Genomic DNA, 20919 nt, shown 5'->3' on the forward strand with positions numbered 1-20919 from the left:
TCACGCAATCGGCAAGCATGTAAAGAATGTTTTGGCCGCAATTTTATACTCACACTTACAAAACACTGAATAACTTTGAAACGCCATCTTCACTTAACGCCATGCGTGTGATTCGCCTGACGTATGGTTTCATTTCCTTACCCAGGCAAACTAAATCACGCATAAAATCAAGAATTACTCGACTTTGTGAAATTTAATCGGCTGTGGCCTCGTTCGTTCCGTTTAGCTATGTATCCCGTGAGGCCTTGTAAGTCACGCAAACCTCTGCATTACGAAATGTCCAGGTACTACTAAAGCAAAAAGCTACATAGTGTGCCAAGCTAAACGGGTCAACGCACAATGATGATTTCAAAGTAGACACGATTCATGTGATTATCACGAGCTGTGTGGGAGTGGTTTACCCTGGGTTCAGCTTTCACTTTCGAGTTCCTGATTTTCTTGTTGATTACAGAGTGGTCTTAATCGTGTTGCTACTTTGCTGAATTCCCCCTGAATCTTTTCAAACGGTGAGTATACTATAGTTTACATTGCTATTCTGTGTTGCATGCCTTGTCAGATAAACTAAATTAATCGGAATTTGCATGCAGAACACAATCAAAATCCTTTATTGAACATGTTTTTGAACCAGACGCGCCCGGAAATAATTTACTTGATCGAAGAGCTCCTGATCGCAACTTATCATGAACATTGAATTAAAAGCACAGTTCACTTATAGCGAACAAAAGATTCCAAGTAGATCCCATCGGTAACTCGTGTGTAGCGCTTGCTGCGACCGAAAAGACTTCGAGAGAGGGACGAGACTGATCATGAGTGAAGGTATGTGATCGGAAATCGAATCCCGTGATCTCCGGTAGAGCGTTTTTCATTCTGTTTTTGTGATTTTAACACAAGCAAATTGATTCGCGAAGCAGTCAGAGGAAAAAATTAAGCCTTTAGTGCCTGTGAGTCTTCTCCTGTCGTAAGCTCGAGTTTACTTGAGTTCCAGTTTGTTAGCGACAACATTCCTTAAACGTCTGGGGCCAGACTATATCAAAAGAGGATGGGAAGTGTCGAAGAATTGGGGAAGTTCAGAGTAGTTTTGAATTGTAATGAAAGGTTTTTCCTTCTAGTTGCATTTTGCAAAAAGATTACCCTAGAAGAGAAGAGACATTCTTCTCGACGAGATGCGCGCTATTAACGCTAAATCAAGTGGTTACGGGTAGAGGTTCCCTGTCGTTTCTCACACGCAGAGAGAGAAGAGAATCTCTTTCTCGCTGAGTACAAGGAGAGAGAAACGTACACTTGGTCTAGAATGTTCTAGAATTCGAAATTCAACACGGTCAGGGGCACCCAACGACCTTTTTCTCTCAAGTGCTTTTAAACGCTGTTTTAGGCTCTCTGGAGTACTTTCAAAGCTCTGTAGGTTCATTTTAGGTTGCGCTAAAAAAAATTATCTGTTCGGTTATTCGAGGGGCACTCGAGTATTCTCGAATTTACTAGAGCTTTTTTGTCCATTCCCTGAAAACCTTAGGTCTTATGGCCTTTCCGAAAATGATAGCTGACCTTTTTTCGGTACCCTAACCGACATTTTCAACAATCCGAAAACAACAGGCATTAAATTTCTCATGTCACGAAAGTTCGAGATGACAATTCTCTGCAGAAAATCAGAGGGGATTAAAAGCCAACCGAACAGATAATTTACCGAAACGATCCGTTGGGTGCCCCTGCACGGTTGACCTCAGTTCAACTATTATTTACCATAGCTAAGTGCTAGCTACATTTTGCCTTTATTTGTATCCATGGACTCGAATTTTGCTGGTGTAAAGCGACCTCTTCCATTTATTGGAAAAGTCGCGATATTTTCTCAAGTTTTTTTAATTTTGTTGTAGGTTATGTCATCATTTTTTATGATACGTCTATATCGCTTGCGCAATTCCGAGATCTTTTTCCTTCTAATTAATGCAGGCTAAACTTTAATTTTGAGAAATACCGTGACTTGAGAAGCAAAGAGTGTAATTTTACCCGTCACTTGCATTGTGAAACCCGAAACCAACCGAAAGCCGTGAATGAGACAGACAGCAATCTGTTTATGGAACAAGGGCCAAAATAGGTTACGTCTTCATTTTTTATGGTACGCTTATATCGCTTGCGCAATTCCGAGATCTTTTTCCTTCTTGAATTAAAGCAGGCTAAACTTTAATTCTGAGAAATACCGTGACTTGAGAAACAAAAAGTGTAATTTTACCCGTCACTGGCATCGTGAAACCCGAAACCAACCGAAAGCCGTGAATGAGACAGACAGCAATCTGTTTATGGAACAAGGGCCAAAATAGGTTACGTCTTCATTTTTTATGGTACGCTTATATCGCTTGCGCAATTCCGAGATCTTTTTCCTTCTTGAATTAAAGCAGGCTAAACTTTAATTCTGAGAAATACCGTGACTTGAGAAACAAAAAGTGTAATTTTACCCGTCACTGGCATCGTGAAACCCGAAACCAACCGAAGCCGTGAATGAGACAGACAGCAATCTGTTTCAGACAGCAATTCCATTGTTGTTTATTGAACAAGGGCCAAAATACAAATGCAAAGAGCTTTGTGGGTCCTAGATAAATTGTAATTGAGCCTGAAAGTTAAACGCTGTGGCTGACATGCGATTTATGCAGCTCTTCTGGATCACTTTGCAGTTCTTAATCGACACATGGTAGTTTGAATTGGATGGGTTCCTTCAATTCCTTAAAATTTGAGAAAAATATCAGACTGCTGGTCATTTAGTGATTTGAAAACCGCGACCGGCAGTCGACCCAAAAAAATCGTGAAGTGTCACAAACCATGGTCTCGCTCTCTGAGCCGAGCGTAAACGGCCAAGCGTTAGATTTGCGATCTATGCAGCTCTTCTGGATCGCTTGGCAGTTCTTAATCGACATATGGTAGTTTGAATTGGATGGGTTCCTTCGATGCCTTATAATTTGAGAAAAATATCAGACTGCCGGTCATCTAGTGATTTTAAAACCTTGACCGGCTTACGGTCATTTAGCCACAGCGAGAATTAAAACATTTCTTTGTTGGTCGGGTGCGTAAAATCTTGTGAAATGCAAGACTGACATTGTATTAATGATTTGATGATGTTAACCCGGTGTTTTTAATCACTGCAGATTCCGGGGCTGAAATTTCCTGAACTTTCTTACTATGTATTCTGCACAAGTAATATCCAAGAGTAATAATTATAACAACCTGTTCCTTAACGCAATCGGCCTTCATGTTAGGAATATTTTGACCGCATTTTTATGGCCACAATTCACTACTCTAAAGAATTCTTTGGCTCTGGCTTTGAAACGCTATCTTCGCCTGACGTATGTTTTCACTTTATGACATCACGCAAACTAAATCACGCAAGCATTGTTTTTTGGACCCCGGATGGCGAGTTAAGGTCATGCAAAACTCGCGGTAAACGTATACAATATTTAAATCTAGAATTATTCCTAGACTCGGTGACATTTATTTGAGCCGTCTTTTCCCTTTAAGCTGTGTATGAGGCCTAGCTTGTTAAGTCACGCAAACCTCTGCATGTAACCAACCGCTAGCATGCCAAGATATCAAAGGCGCATCAAACGCCGAGCGAAACGTCCGAAACTTGTTCGAAATTTAGATCCTACTGGGGATAAAGTACTCACCAGCAAGCTTTTCAGACCTTTGTTAACTGGTCAACTCACATGAAGACTAATAATGATTTCAATATAGACTCAAAGACACGTTGGTTCAAGTAAGGTTACACCATACCTTGAGAGGTATTAAACAAAAAGAACGGTTGCTATAAAATCTAATATTTTCCAAAAAATGCAGGTAATGCAGTCAGGTGTCATAATCCTCATTGCGCGAAGCGGTTTCATCTGGGAGCTCTTAATTCTTACAAGGACCTCATTAACCTGGTTCCCAGGCTCTTCGCGGGAACAAGATTGGCGGGGTTGGCGAGGTTGTTTACAGGCGATTTCGCAGTTTTGGTTCTCGAATCACTTTGTTCTGCCATCCTATCCATCATTCCTTATTGTGCTCATGAAACGAGCTAAAAAAGGAGAGAAAAGTCCCTGGACCACGAAAAAAATCAAAGCGAGGACCTTTTAAACAAGATGACAAAAGCGGAATTTCTTGAAGGCAAGACCTTGCATAGGGCTGGTGCGCCGGGAATCCGAATTGACCAATCAGGATTCAGCAGGCGGGAAAAAACTTTACTGTCCTGACGGCAATGTATGTTAAGAGGAAAGGCATTGAAATCAGACAACTTTTCTCACTGGAGATGGCATTAAATATTCACGAAAAGGAATTTACAATCCCAAAAACCATATTAGACGATAAAAAGTAAAATGTACGAAACATTTTGTGTCTCCAAGCTTCTAATTTGGCGCCAAAAATGGGTCGCGGGCGTCCGGTATGGCAACTCGCTCGTTGTACGTCTGGTGTCGCCAGGTAGGATAATAGTTGTGTTGTTTTGAACGAAATATGCTGTTCCTCGTCAAATTAAACCCGGAATTCTCAGGTTAACTTATAGAAGAGGCCAAAGCAACTTGAGCATTGTCTTTAGTTTTGTTAGCTGCTAAGAAAAAGGGTATTATCGTGTCGTTTCGGTAGGACAGCTGAGTTTTGCCTGCCGCTCGTACTGCAGGCGCAGCCGCCGTATGCAATGGAGGGAAACTTTGTCCAACAATGTCAAGGATTGCGCGTGCTCCTACCCGTACTCTTACCCCACTTATTTCTCTCGGTCCATTTCTCACAAGCAGGGAAGGAAGACTGCTCTAAATAGATGCACGCTGAAGACGCTAAAGTTCAACTAGGACAACGGAATTCCCGCGAAAATTATTTCACTCGCTCTGAACGCTAGGGGTGCCATGATTTCATTGGCTGGCGGCATATTCTGTTGACATGCATTCGAGTAAAGGCGTGATATGTTTACAACTCTTCAAACGGCGAAAACTTGCAATAGTTTGTCGCGAGAATACCATCTCTTTAAGTGAATTAGGTTATGTACAATAGACCTCTGTAATTGCTGGTTTTCAGTGTCACGCAATTCAAAATAGATCAAAATAAAAATCAAAACCGGTCAATAGATAAAGTCCAGAATCTGGGAAATGAAAGAAGGTAAATATGCAAAGACTCTCGCCAAAATTCTGGTCACAGCAATTTTTCTTATGCGAGATATGCAGAGAAATTTTTTACCCAAATTTATAGAGATTTGTATGGAGATGCCATGCTGGTGCCCATCCGTATGGGCACCAACATGGCGGCCGGAAACCAACAGAAACATCTGTCACTGAGATTTGCTACAAAAGCGTGAATGAGTATTAGTTTTCAGCTGCTCTTATACATCATTTAAGTAAAATCTCAGGAAGATCAATAGTTTTGAAGTTCGAATTTTGGTGACGTCATGTGAAAACCAGCTATTAGCTAATGGGCGGTTTGTTTTTACATTACAGACCACGTGATATTCTTTGGAGAATTGTTCTTTTATCCATCTAAAAATTAATCATTCATATACACGCGACTATGTGAAAATCTAAAAGAAAGAATTCTCGAGAGTTGAAATGGGGCAACAAACCGTCCAAGCTGGTCTGTCGGCCGATTTTCACAAAATCTGGCAGAAAAAGTATCGAGGAACAAAAGTGTGTCGGGGATTTTTTTGTATCATCGAGGGATATTTTTCTTGTGACTGCCGCGAACGCAACAGGGTCGACAAGTTATTCGATATTGTAACTTTACTGGTCTAAAAAGATAACCAATAAGAATACAGAAATACCCTGACATTCTCTGAGAGACTAATGTTGATTAACACCGCTTGCGTACCCGATTAATTCGGCCGAATACTTTTTTGATTGACGGGCTTCTACCCAATCAAATTGCACTATTGTTCCCCGTTCGTGGGTGAGCGGAGTTCGGTAAAATGTTTAAGATTGACTGCAGGCGATTCCTTTTCTCGTTCACCCCCTCCCCACTTCGCCCACTTTTTTGCTCACCCCAATCTCGCTTGTTCGATCCCTCCGCCTGAAAAAAGGAAAGGAAACAGCTGTTGCTCAGGCTTTTTTTCCGTTTCAAACCTTCTTTCTTCTCAAGAAAGGGGCGACCAAATTAGCGGATACTTTTTTCCGAATTCTACAGTTCATAACCTTTCTATTGATATATAGTTTGTTAAAAGCAACGCAGGTGCGATTTTTTTTTTTTGAAGGACACCCGCCCATGTATCCTGTGTAACCTTAAAACGAGCTGTGTGGGAGAGGTCAAGCTTTTACTTTCGAGTTCCTGATTTCGAATTCCTTGTTGTTTGCAGACGGTCTTTATCGTGTTGCTACTTTGATGAATTCCTCCTGAATCTTTCCAAACGGTGAGCATACTATAGTTTACATTGCTATTTTGTGTTACATGTCTTGTCAGATAAACTCAATTTAACGGAATTTGCATGCAGAACACGATCAGAATCCTTTATTGAACGTGTTTTTGAACCAGACGTGCCCACGTATAATTTATTTCATAAAAAATCGTGCACCTGATCACTGGCTGTCACTAATATTGAATTCAAAGTGCAGTTCACATAACGCTGGTTTTCACAAGCGACGGAGTCGGAGCCGCATTCATTAGAGCGCTTAATGACTTAGTGTAAATCAAAAATCAGAGGCCCCGTTTAAACGTCGAACTTAACATGTGCCGAACCTAAATTATACCAATTTGGGTCGACCTAAACAAATAAGTTCGGCAGTTGATTCAAACGTCGAACCTAATTTAGTCGAATTGCAAAAATAAAAGAGACACTATTGCAAACGGTGGTCATTGCTGAGCAAAAGGGCAGAAAAAATTCGGGAAAGACAAATTGTGGAAATGAAGAGCTTGCTTTTCTTGCAAGTGCAATCAACATGATCAAAGAGTCGAACTCCAGATGCAGTTAGCTTTAAACAACCGAAGACGATTTTTGAATTTGGTTTGCCTTTTGTTATTGCTTATTCCCAAAAGAGCATCACAGTTCCTCGTCCAGTTCGTTCCTGTCGTCGGTTTCTTCAAGATTAATTTATTTTGTCATTTTCTTTCAAAAACATGACTTGCAGTACGCCACCGAGCTGCCTGCTTTCCAACCTGCTACACTCTCATCGTTTTCAAATACGGAACGCCGCATACAGAAGTGGTTTATACACATCAAGCAAGTTTATTTCGTACTCTCGAAGCAAGAGGAACACATATCTTCCCGCTCTTCCCTCCTTTCTGTTCCAAAAGATCAGAATAAGCTGTGTACGCATGACAAAAATAGGACACGTACAGAACTGTGGGAAAAATTGATTTATTTAATGTATTTGTAATGTATTCATTAGGTTCGGTACATGAAAAGTTCGGCGTTTGAATCAGAGTCGCTCTGTAGTCGAACTGACCGACTGGCCATGTCAAACTTAATTCTCGGGTCGATCCAAATGATATCTGTCGAACAGGGTGTCTGTCGAACTTAATTGATTCAAACGTCGATATCGTCATGTACTTAATTGGGGCTATTAGGTTCGGCTCATAAAAAGTTCGACGTTTGAACCGGGCCTTAAGCGGAGTCACAAGCTCGACGGAATCGGAGTCTGAAGAATCAGAACGGCGTTTCCAGTACTTTCGATTCCATTTACGACTCCGTCGCTACCAGTGAAGACTAGGTTGTCGGAGTCAGAAGCAGAAGCGGTAGAACCAAGCGATCACAATACCAACAAGAGACTATGATATCTTGTAGCAATCATTTTCCGCTTCTGCTTCCGACTCCGACAATCTAGTTCTCACTAGATCATAAGCGACGGAGTCTTAAGCGGAATGGGTGTTCTGCTTCTGATTCTGTTGGTTTGATTTTCACTAGATCATATCGCTCTACGCTTCTGATTACCACTCCAACTACGACTCCGACGCTGGTAAAAACCAGCCTTTATAGCGAAAAATCCGATATCCAATTAAATTCTATCGATAACTGTTTCCGTTTTCCGAAAACACTCGCCCTTTAGTGAAGAAATCTCCGCAGTCAAGAGATTATGCACCTCATTTTCTCTTGCTGCAGTTGAGTCCTTGTTGCAGACTTATTCGAGTAACTGTTTTTATCAAAGGCTGGAGCATTGGATAATGTTATTCAAGAGTTTTCATTGGCTTGGTCATCATGAAATATTCAACAATTATACCATGCTCTAGAAATACGGTTAGCGTATGCGAAATTTTGGGGGGCGTTTTATTGTTTTATTTTTAATATAATTATTCCACTCGCTCTTGTTGGCTGATGTCACGCTACGTGCTCCTAAGGGAGCCAAAGTTGACAAGGCTTGACTATTTGCTAGCCTATTTGAAGCTAGACCGGTTTCCAGCCGACAACAGTTCTATCTACGTTTGTACAAATACGAAACTGCCAAACTGGGTGCAAACAAAATACAAGTATAAATCATCCGATGGCACGGGGTAACAAGATGTTCTTGTTTGGAATCTCATTTCATTTCTAAGCTTTATTTCCCGAAAATTTCTTTTGGCCCGACTAACTCCTGTATTCTCACGATATGGATGACCACCTTTTTAAGACAATTCAAGGAGAAATTAGATGTTGATGCATGTCGAACTGAAACTCATATAACTTAGCTAAATGTATTTCTGTTCCATACTTCGATATCAGTACAGTCAAACTTGTATTTGGCCGGACACTCTCGGGACCCTTGCTAGTGTCCCTATTTCCGTAAACAATGACAAGTATATGAGGTAAAGCGTTTTAAGTTTATAGCAACAGTATCTATATTCGAAAAAGAAGCGGCTTTTTAAAACATTTAACGATAAAAAAATTGCGACAAAACATTTCGTAAAAGCATATTAATTAAAAGTCTGTTAACGACGTTTCGACGTTTGGCTAACGTCATTATCAAGTCAAAGAGTAAATGATAAATGTTTAAATACTAAAAATACAATAGGTGATGGAATGTTCTTTCAAACAAAGAGTTTTGCGCGAATGGAATCAATCTGCGACTTGAGACTAGGATTGCGCTCCTTGATGAAAAGCATCTCGTAGACAAGACAATCAAATTTTCCTTGGCACTTTTTTAGAATGCGGAATTGGCTTTCTTTGAGGAGGCTTTTATCCCCATGGGCTGTCGAAAAGTGTTTACCGATCGCAGAGGTTTTATGTTCAACAATACGTTGGTGGAGGTGTCGAGCTGTAAAACCGACATAATCTGAATCATACGATCACATGTAAAAGAGTAAACAAGGCATTGTTGATTTACGATTGGAGGCTTGATTTCTCTGGGCTTGAGGTCTTGTTCCAATTTTCTGCTGATAAATACGAGTTGTAGTGTAGTACCAATCTTGTGACTGAGATCACGCAATTTGTGAATATTTAATGCCATCTCCAGCGAGAAAAGTTGCCTGATTTCAATGCCTTTCCTGTTAACATACATACAATCCTGATTGGTCAATTTAAATTTCGTGCGCGCGCACCAGCCGTATGTAAGGCGGAGTCTCCGTCATAAAGAGGTTAAACTTGTATGAATTTGATCCCTAGGGCCAAGATTTAATGTCCGTTATCCGTTTTAGAGAGGGTCCGTGTTATGGAGGGTTTTTTTAGAGGAAATTTATGAGAATTTTGTAGGTACTATCCGTATTAGAGCGCAGGTGTCCGTATTAGAGAGTTGTCCGTAAGGGGAGGTTCCAGTATTGAAGCCACTGTTCAGCCCCCTTGTAATTAACCTGTCATTAATCTGTCAGCAGCATGTCGTAATCTCCGCGTGGATGCATACGAATGTGAATAGATCGTACAAGAAAATTACAGTTCGAGGGAAAATACGCAGTTTTCTCAAGCTTTTTGTAAATGGAGTAAAATGGAGCGGGTCGATCCCCATTGTCGACTTTTGTAAATACGTAATAAGTCGTTTACTTGTCGTGCTAAAAGAGCAAGGCCTTATGTGTCCCACGATGCGACAAGGGCTGATGATGCTAAAAGAGGGAAAACAGTAAACACGTTACGGGTAGCGGGTGCCTTGGAACGGCAGCATACAATCTTCGTCTACAGGCTCTGACTCCCCGTTCTGCCCTCGGCCACTTCACTCTCATTCAGTTCCTTTTTGGCTCTCCCAGCCGGAACTTGTGCACAAGCTAGTTTGATACAGGTTTCTAACAATAGAAATGACCATAATTGTCAAGTTTAAGCTGTCAGCGTCCTCTTAATAGAGGTTTGCGTTGAATGCAGGTATTTTTTACAATGGATGTGGGAAAAGGAAAAAAATGGGACCTGCACTGCTCTCCGCCTAATGGAGGGTGTCCGCTTAATACGAGTTTGACTGTATTTCCGTAGTTTACAGACTTAACATTAAGGAATATTACTGTATGGCTGTGTCTCGCAAGGACTGGCATGGGACCTATCAACTTCACGAATGTGATTGGCTACTCTTACATGTAGTTTACAGACTTTACATTAAAATAAGGAATATTTTACATGAGATATGGCTGTGTCTCGCAAGGACTGAGACCTATAGCTAGCAACTTTATGAATGTGATTGGCTACTCTTACATGTAGTTTACAGACTTTACATTAAAATAAGGAATATTTTACATGAGATATGGCCGTGTCTCATAAGGACTGAGACCTAGCAACTTTACGAATGTGATTGGCTACTCTTACATGTAGTTTACAGACTTTACATTAAAATAAGGAATATTTTACATGAGATATGGCTGTGTCTCGCAAGGACTGAGACCTATAGCTAGCAACTTTATGAATGTGATTGGCTACTCTTACATGTAGTTTACAGACTTTACATTAAAATAAGGAATATTTTATATGAGATATGGCTGTGTCTCGCAAGGAGGGAGACCTAGCAACTCTACGAATGTGATTGGCTACTCTTGCATGTAGTTTACAGACTTTACATTAATGCTAGGAATGGGTTAAGGCGGGACTTACAGCGTTTATAAGGCCAATAGGTCAGTAGTCTCTAACAGAACAAATGGCAGAGAAATTTCCCACAACAAATTTACCATACATCTTTAAGTAAAACAAAGCTCTCATGTAATCTATAGCGTGATTTCCATACTGCCCCCCCCGCCCCCACTTAGTTATTGCATAATAAATATAAAATTCCACAATATTTCAAAAAAAAAAAAGCAAAACGAAATGAAATTTAGCTCTTTTTCTGGGATTATTGATGGCAAAGATCCTCTATCACCTTTTGAGGTATATAAAACATACAATACAACGCAGTTTTCTAATTTTAATGCAAAAGGTGTCTTCAAAACGTAAACGGAGGAGATTTAATACTACATTTTAGTTTTGGGGCTAGTTTTGAGAGTCAAACTTAGGGTAAGGGTAACGCTAGGATTATTATTCCCTAAGCCTAACACTAAGCCATGCATTAGGGTAGACCTAAACCTAACCCTAACGTTTAGGGTTAGGGTTCGGGTTTAGGGTTAGGGTTAGGGTTGGGGTTAGGGTTGGGGTTAGGGTTAGGGTTAGGGTTAGGGTTAGGGTTAGGGTTGGGGTTAGGGTTAGGTCTAGTACATCAGTTGAGGGAAGGACTGGACGTTTATTTCACTAATTAGCAATGAAGAGTGTTTGTGTTAAGTACGAGAAAGGCACTAAAGGTTAGTCACGTCACTTAAGGGAGCCAAATACTTGTTTCTTCACTTGGAGAAGAAAACAATACAATTTTTTTATGAACACATTAGCAAGAAAAACAGGCAAAAGACGCTGAGTGCCAGAACAGGGTGACAAATGTTTATTTCACTAATAAAGTGATAAATATTTTATCACTTAAACTAAAAAGTTGTACCCTTAATGCTTTCACATTGCTGAGCAATATCAATAAAGTTTTTGCTCTCTTGGTAGGTCACGTGACTAGTTATTAACTAAAATTTTTGTGCCCAGTTTGAGCGTAAAAAACAAGTGATAATAAGTAACACTATGAATTTTCCAACTTGCGATTGCACAATCTTCTTGCAACGTGTTTTGAATTCTGCGCGTTTCGCATAAAATCTGTCCAATGAGAGGAAATAGGTCACGTGACAATGTTAATGTGTTCATAAAGTCTATTAAAAATGGATTAGGGAAATTTGTGTCATGTCGTCAACAATAGTGTTGCCTAAACATGTCAACATCAAATTGGCGTTAAAGCTCTTTTGCAAACTAGCTTATTTATAAAAATGTGTTTTGTGACGTCATAACCACAAAAGGTGTCATGTGACCCTGGAACTAATTTTTGTGCGCCTGATATGTTGAAATTTAAGCTATTCTGTTCAAATTATCTAGCGGAGTAGTTCTTTTTCTCGATAAAATGGGCTTTTGAAAACATTCACGTTCTCTGCTGGGGATATTGGAGGGGCCTCAACCACCAATCGTGAGAGTTCCTTTACATTTGTGGAAAATTATCTCCCAGATAGATGATTCAGAACAAGAAATTGAACTCTTGAACTGATTTGTGGTCACTGGTTTGGCCCAATGAACCTTAGAAACTCGCATTTAAAGATCGAAAGGGTTAACCAAATAAGGCAGTACAAGTGAGGATCTGGATTTCCAAGTCCAGTCCACATTCTGAAGTCCTAGAATTACCATAGTCCAGTGGCGTTAATTGTAATTATAAACTCGTCTACCTTGGCATAAAATTTGTTTGGTTTTTCTCGTCTTTTCGATGTCTTCTTCATCAGCAGAAAACCCTTCTTCGGCTATTTTTAACTCTGAAAATCCTACGGAATCTCGAAGTTAAGGATTTCGCTACATCCAAATCTACCGCGCCAGCTGAGTTCGTCTAGAAACTATTTTGCTTTGTTTTTGTTGATAATCTCTATCCTGATGAAATCTTTTAGCCAGCGCAATTGAAGGCATTATGCCTTTCCTCAAATATGCTATACTCTTGACTTTAATTGTTCTGGTTCATGGCTAACAACAGCCTTTATTGTCAGCTAGATCAGTACAATATGTACGGCAGCCATTATTGTCAGATACATCTTCCAATGCCTTATGGGTAACTATACCGTGGCGACACGGAATGCACCTTCCCACCAAATCAACACATTTTATAAGTCTAAAAGCAGCTCAAAACATTAACACTTTCCTAGGCACGGTGCCTACTGCTTGCCATGTAACTCCCCGAAATACCTTTTTTGTGCCCTTGAAGTGACCTGCTTTTAGACTTGGTCTGTTTTGGCCTAGCACAGTCGCAAACCAAGTTTCGATCTGTTGGCGCTTAAGAGCACCCTTGGAATCGCCAACTGCCGCAAACATTCAGTTCTTCGAATGCTGCATGTCAACTTACCGATCGCCAGACTTAAATGATGTCCTTTGACTACCAAAACAGCTATTTACAAGACATTCTGCCACTTACACATTAGTAAACTTTCTCAGGCCCAGACTGCTGGCTCTTAATTAATTAAGGTGGGACTTAAAAACACACCATGTTTCAAACATTTTCTCGTGGCTAAGAGTTAACTCCAAACCATGGCAAAGTATACATTTTTAAAAAGCTCAAAGAGCAAAGATTCTGAAAAAAATATTTGTGTACCCTGTAACTGTATTGTAACCTGACACTGGCTGATTAAATCTGCCACCTGCTTGGGAATGCCAGGGCTTACTTGAAAAAAGATAACTACTACAAGAACTGGTCAAAAGGAATAATTTTTACATTTTACAAAAGAAGACAAACAGCTTGCTGGGATAAGCATAGAGATTTTTGAAAAGTGAAAAACACGTGAAATGATGACCAGTTAAATCTGATACAGAAAATCTAGCATACGTTTATATACATAACTTCGACAGAATAATGGACTGGATGGAATAGTTCTATGCTTATCCCACAGAACGTACTCAGAACAACAAATCCTGAAAATTTTAGCTCAATTGAATAAATCCTTCTCAAGATGTCTTTTCTCGAAGGCGAAAATAACTCGTTTTTAAAAAAAGAGCTTTAAACTTACAGTAACAGTACTTGACAAAATAAAACTTCAATACCTTAAGATACGAGTTCCGTGAAAAACAAAAACTTCGAATTTCTTTCAGAATTTTAGGTTAAGTCCCCCCTTAAGGAATATTATTATATGGCTGTGTCTCGCAAGGACTGAGAACTGCCAACTTCACGAATATTAGAATGGCTACTCTTGCATGGTACAGAGACTTACGGGACTAAAACAACAAAAATCAACTGAGGTCGAGGCTAGAACAAACTAGTTCTTTAGTTTTAGTTTTCTATGCCTCGGCGCCAAGTTAGAATTTCTCGGCATATTGTACCAATTGCTGTTTCTCAATTAACAAAAGCGAAGAAAAATTGGAAAAGCAAAAATTAGAGTAGTTAAAACCTTCAGCTAGCAACCGTTCACAAAAAGGTTCTAATTGGCTAATAACACAGTTTTGTTTCCTACGAAGGGCTGAAGACAAACAAAAGGTGATACAAGCTAAAAATGGTCGCTGCTGCAATAGAATTCACGGAAGAGCAATTGAACTACTACAGGATTTGTTACGTTGTCACTGATATAATAACTGAGGGTCTCCGATCAATTTTCAAGCAAGAATGGGATAATCGCTATAGGACGACGTTTGGAGAATGGAAAGATGAGCCTAAAAATGGAATGGCCTTCAAAAACGGGGAGTCTCCAGGAAACCAGAGAAGAAATGCCAAACTCCTAGCTACCATGATTAACGGAGACAGAGCAGAATGGGATTGTACCATGCTTTTTTACGCCATTCTTTACTCCGATTGTGTCGGCCACGGTCTCAATCCAGTGGTCAAATCAAACGTAGACGGTCTCAGAAAGTTCAGGAATGAAGAGTTTGCTCACATGGCTAAAGGTCACCTCTCGGATCCAGACTTTCAAATTGCCATTGGTAAAGTTCATGCTGCATTTCAAGGGCTTGGTCTCTCTATCTTGCAAATTCAAGACATCCGAAATCAAAGAAGTTTTCCAACAGAGGAGCTAAGAAGGGTCTTGAGAAAGGTTGATGACCTGAGACAGGAACTTCAAGAAAAGGAAAAGAAGCTTCAAGAAAAAGGAAAGGAATTACAAGAAAAAGGATACGCACTTGAAGAAAAAGCAAAGAAACTTCAAGAAAAAGAAGAAGAACGACAGGTCCTTGAAGATCAGTTACTCAAAGAAATTTCCTCCTTTTGCATTCTTCCTCCTAAACCTTCACACGACGTCGCAAGTCGCGATTCTGAGGTGGTTGACATTATGCAACAGCTCAAACAGCTCAAAAGCACTAATGAAAACAAATTAAGTGTTCTGTACCTCTCCGGGAATCCTGGAAGTGGAAAATCTCAACTGGCCGGCCTTGTAGCCGAGCGATTCTTTGACGAAGGTAAAGAAATTCCGTGTACTACTTCATTTGTAATGACATTGAATGCTGAAAGCCTAGATACCCTTCTGGAATCGTACGTCTCTTTCGCTCGACGACTCAAGTGCCCAGAATATGCAGTTACAAACACCCTTAACTCCAAGGATCGTACGGCAGAAGAGAAGATCATTAATCTGAAGACCTTAATTAGCACAAAAATCGAGCTTTACACGTCCTGGCTACTGGTGGTCGACAACGTCACTAGCATATCACGTGTGCATGCTCATTTACCGGAGTCTGGAAATGAGCAGTGGTTAAGGGGCCAATTGTTAATCACAACACAGGGCACTGCGTCTATCCCTTTGACGAATTCTTTCATCAAACACATCTCAGTTAGCAAAGGTATGAAGCCTCGCGACGCCAGTCGTTTATTAACAAAGCTTTCTGGTATAGATGACAGCGAGAAGGGAAAAGAAGTTGCGCAAGTACTGGACTACCAGCCTCTTGCCTTGGCAAGCGCCGCCACCTATGTCAGACAGGTTCGGCAGAACAAGGCAACGTCTTATTTTGGCTGGAACGACTACCTGGAGAAGCTTAACAAGGGCCACCGAGGTACTACTGAAACAATCCTTGCTACGACTAATCCAAGCTATACAAACACCATGAGCAAAGCAACAAGACTGGCTGTTGAAAAGGTAATGACGTCCGACAAAGTGATACATCACACGTTCAGTCTCCTCTCGGTGTGTGCAACAACACCATTAAGTCTAGACATCGTGATCAGATACATTCTCAATGTTGATGAGGAAATTAAAGATAAAGAAATGATTGCTATGACAATTCAAAGATGCTCGCTGCTATTATTTGGGGAGGATGAGGAAGGTGGTGCCTACATTCGAGTACATCAGATAGTGAGTGATGTCATAGATTCTTTGATTAGAGGCTTCCCAAAGACTCAACAACTTCAAACTGTAGATGTCGCCGTTATATCATTCATCCAGTTCGTAGAAGACGATCTATCGATAAGGTGGTTCGACCGAGATTCTTTTAAATTCAGCAAGGACCTTGTCCCTCATTTAAGAACCTTGATTTCAAAAACTGAACATTTGTTTCGTGAACGAGATATTTCTCAAAACCCCAAAAGCAGTAAAAGAAATGTTCAGAATTATCTGTCTTCATTTACAAAACTTGGAAAAATGTGCCTCACTCATTATGTATTCGACGCAGCAATAAAGTACTTTAGCCTGGTACTACGATTCGCTCAGCATGTTGATGAATATAATCACATATATGTCGCAAGGTCCTACAATAACCTGGGGGAAGTACACCGCACCCTGGGTGACCTGGAGAAGGCAAAAGAGTATCATGAACGTGCACTTGCCATTAGTCTGGAAAAGCTTGGTCCTGATCATCTAGATGTCGCAACGTCCTACAGTAACCTGGGGGAAGTACAGCACACCCTGGGTGACCTGGAGAAGGCAAAAGAGTATCATGAACGTGCACTTGCCATGAGTCTGGAAAAGCTTGGTCCTGATCATCTAGATGTCGCAACGTCCTACAATAACCTGGGGGAAGTACAGCACACCCTGGGTGACCTGGAGAAGGCAAAAGAGTATCATGAACGTGCACTTGCCATTAAACTGGAAAAGTTTGGTCCTGATCATCTAGATGTCGCAACGTCCTACAATAACCTGGCTTTAGTACAACACACCCTGGGTGACCTGGAGAAGGCAAAAGAGTATCATGAACGTGCACTTGCCATTAGTCTGGAAAAGGTTGGTCCTGATCATCTAGATGTCGCAACGTCCTACAATAACCTGGCTTCAGTACACCGCACCCTGGGTGACCTGGAGAAGGCAAAAGAGTATCATGAACGTGCACTTGCCATTAGTCTGGAAAAGTTTGGTCCTGATCATCTAGATGTCGCAACGTCCTACAATAACCTGGGGGAAGTACACCACACCCTGGGTGACCTGGAGAAGGCAAAAGAGTATCATGAACGTGCACTTGCCATTAGTCTTGAAAAGCTTGGTCCTGATCATCTAGATGTCGCAACGTCCTACAATAACCTGGCTTCAGTACACCGCACCCTGGGTGACCTGGAGAAGGCAAAAGAGTATCATGAACGTGCACTTGCCATTAAACTGGAAAAGTTTGGTCCTGATCATTTAGATGTCGCAACGTCCTACAATAACCTGGCTTTAGTACAACACACCCTGGGTGACCTGGAGAAGGCAAAAGAGTATCATGAACGTGCACTTGCCATTAGTCTTGAAAAGCTTGGTCCTGATCATCTAGATGTCGCAACGTCCTACAATAACCTGGCTTCAGTACACCACACCCTGGGTGACCTGGAGAAGGCAAAAGAGTATCATGAACGTGCACTTGCCATTAGTCTGGAAAAGCTTGGTCCTGATCATCTAGATGTCGCAAGGTCCTACAATAACCTGGGGGAAGTACACCGCACCCTGGGTGACCTGGAGAAGGCAAAAGAGTATCATGAACGTGCACTTGCCATTGGTCTGGAAAAGCTTGGTCCTGATCATCTAGATGTCGCAAGGTCCTACAATAACCTGGGGGAAGTACACCGCACCCTGGGTGACCTGGAGAAGGCAAAAGAGTATCATGAACGTGCACTTGCCATTGGTCTGGAAAAGCTTGGTCCTGATCATCTAGATGTCGCAAGGTCCTACAATAACCTGGGGGAAGTACACCGCACCCTGGGTGACCTGGAGAAGGCAAAAGAGTATCATGAACGTGCACTTGCCATTGATCTGGAAAAGCTTGGTCCTGATCATCTAGATGTCGCAAGGTCCTACAATAACCTGGGGGAAGTACACCGCACCCTGGGTGACCTGGAGAAGGCAAAAGAGTATCATGAACGTGCACTTGCCATTGATCTGGAAAAGCTTGGTCCTGATCATCTACATGTCGCAAGGTCCTACAATAACCTGGGGGAAGTACACCGCACCCTGGGTGACCTGGAGAAGGCAAAAGAGTATCATGAACGTGCACTTGCCATTGGTCTGGAAAAGCTCGGTCCTGATCATCTAGATGTCGCAAGGTCCTACAATAACCTGGGGGAAGTACAGCACACCCTGGGTGACCTGGAGAAGGCAAAAGAGTATCATGAACGTGCACTTGCCATTAAACTGGAAAAGCTTGGTCCTGATCATCTAGATGTCGCAACGTCCTACAATAACCTGGGGGAAGTACACCACACCCTGGGTGACCTGGAGAAGGCAAAAGAGTATCATGAACGTTCAATTGCCATTCGTCTGGAAAAGCTTGGTTCTGATCATCTAGATGTCGCAACGTCCTACCATAACCTGGGGGAAGTACACCACACCCTGGGTGACCTGGAGAAGGCAAAAGAGTATCATCAACGTGCCCTTTCCATTCGTGTGAAAAAGCTCGGTCCTGAACATCGTGATGTATTAGCTGTTCACCGTAAGTTAACTCAGCTTCAACAGATGATGGAGTGTATGTCGCAAAAAAATCATGTTCATCATACTCGTTATGTATGTTGCACAATACTTTGAACTGATACACTGGTTCTTGTTAGCTTCAAGGTTTCAAGTTATCAGCCCGCTAACGTTCCTATCTTAGCTACATGTTTTTAAAATGGTAAATTTGTTTGATTAGTCATGTTGTTAAGATTTTTTAGATGCATTCATTGACCGTAACCCTATATTGAGGGCAGACACCATAGCCCGTAGTCCGTATCTGGGGATTGTGAGGCAGGTTTGACTGTATTGAATTTTGTATAAAGGACTCAGATAAATGCGACAATTATTTAAGTTTTTAAATTGTACATTTGCAGTGGTTATGATGTCGGTTTTAGGGGAGTTGGACTTGAATACACATCTGCACACATTTCATCGCTAATTGTCTCGTTGTCTTTTCGCATAATCAACTGATGTTTTTTTTTTTTGTTTTGTTTTGTTGTTTTTTTTTGCCTTTTTTTTAACTTAATTTTTCATTAACTTCATTTTAATTTCAAAATAGAGGCCTTATGTGACACTTAGTCACAAAGTATAATCGAATAATTCAGGCATAACTCCCCCTTAACCTGTTTATTATGACATCCTCTTTTAAAACGTTGCTGATAAATCGTAACATTCACACGTTGTAGGTAAACGCATGCGCCTGAGTTTCATTGTTTCATCGCTCGCACGAAATTGCAAATGAAGTCATCTGCCATGCAAGGAAAATTAGATTTCTAAACATTTTCTACTGTATCACTATTGAAAAAGACTCAGGGCCTTCAAAGCGGTCCATGTTGCAAATTTGAGATCGCCTGAGAAACGAATGTGTCTTAGATGACAAGATATGGGAGCTAGTTCCAAATACATGTCAATAAATCAATTCCTTAGATGTAAAGTAACTGCATTTTTGTAAATGAGTATTTTACTTTCAGTAGAGTCACAGTGGTACTTAGAGAGAGACCGAAACCGCGGCAAAACTGCGTCTTATTATTCACGAAAGTCTAGTGTTTAATCATTTTGAAATTTTTATAATCCCGAATTCAGTTTCGTTAGTTATTAGTAGTAGATATAATAGATTTTTACAGTATTCTATGTTTTCAACTTTCTTATGGTACTTTCTATTTTTCATAGTTTTATCAGTCAAGGCTTATGTTATTTAACAAATAAAGAAGCCTGAGCCGTGTATTACTCTGTGATAAAACACGACGGGCATTTGAGAACACGAGGGAAATGTAGAAAACACGAGCCGCAGGCGAGTGTTTTCTACAATGTCCGGAGTTTTTTTATCACAGCGTAATACACGGCTTAGGCTTCTTCATTTGCTTTATGATACAGATTTTACACTCGCAAAACACTAAAACACGCTTTTTCTATGTTTATGCTCCGATAAAACATGGGTTTTTAACGAATCAGTGCGCGCGCATGGTCCTATCTGTATTATAAAGCAGTTTAATTTTTTAAAAACTATAAAAAGAAACCTTGAAGAAAACAGCTTTCGTAGTTGTTCTTTGTTTTCATATTATGTTCTAAAGAAACCATGTCCCCGTCAACGCTACGTCGGAGATATTTGAAAACGGCGTTTTCACTCTGAAAACGCATGAAATGTTTTTCGTCCACACTACGCCGGAGAAATTTAAAAACGCAACAATCACCAGTACATTTTGCATTTGTGTTTGAGGAAAGTTCGGTCAGGGAAATCACATGATCATCGTGACGTCATCGTTTTAAAAAAAGCTATGTTTGCAAAGTGTCTTCTGTCCTCACTGAAACGCAAAGCAGGCGCCAGTTTCAAAATCCTTCGGTTACGTTTTCGAAAAGCTCCGTTTTAGTGATGGGTTAGTGTGGACGGTAGGCCTAACCGTAGAAATAAAGCTGCGTTTTCAAATTTCTGGATCCGGCTTAGTGTGAACGGGGCCTCAGCTGAATCGACGACGCGAGTTCTTAACCTAGATTTCCCTTCAAGTCGAGCTGCGAAAGCCGAGCTCGCAACGAGAAAAAGTTCTGAGACGTCCAGGAAACTAGATGTTGCCATGATGAAACGCATGATGTCACGCTTTTCTGAGTTATTTTTTTAATTCAAACAAGAAAATAAGCCTCGCCACTCGATTTATCATGCAGTTTAGTAAATAAGCGAACTTGTATAAGAATCTGTTGCAAAATCAAGAAAATATG

General features: G+C 40.8%; 2 protein-coding genes across 4 annotated transcripts in view; both read left to right on the forward strand.

The window, feature by feature from the left end:
- Nucleotides 1-20919, forward strand: part of LOC110060622 (aspartyl aminopeptidase-like) — a 48860-nt gene that overhangs the window by 17045 nt on the left and 10896 nt on the right. The gene's annotated exons all lie outside the window — the stretch shown is intronic.
- Nucleotides 424-20238, forward strand: LOC149114659 (uncharacterized). 2 transcript variants are annotated; one of them, XM_089284126.1, is made up of 2 exons: nucleotides 424-506; nucleotides 14354-20238. In XM_089284126.1, the coding sequence occupies exon 2, from the start codon at nucleotides 14389-14391 to the stop codon at nucleotides 18799-18801; it is 4413 nt and encodes a 1470-aa protein (XP_089140252.1). In that variant the 5' UTR covers nucleotides 424-506; nucleotides 14354-14388; the 3' UTR covers nucleotides 18802-20238. The 2 variants fall into 2 exon arrangements, with proteins under 2 accessions (XP_089140252.1, XP_089140251.1); XM_089284125.1 differs by lacking the exon at nucleotides 424-506 and adding an exon at nucleotides 6287-6346.

Source organism: Orbicella faveolata, unplaced genomic scaffold, assembly GCF_042242905.1.
Source record: "Orbicella faveolata isolate gen_17 unplaced genomic scaffold, um_ofav_v1 contig_13, whole genome shotgun sequence".
Classification (NCBI taxonomy): domain Eukaryota; kingdom Metazoa; phylum Cnidaria; class Anthozoa; order Scleractinia; family Merulinidae; genus Orbicella; species Orbicella faveolata.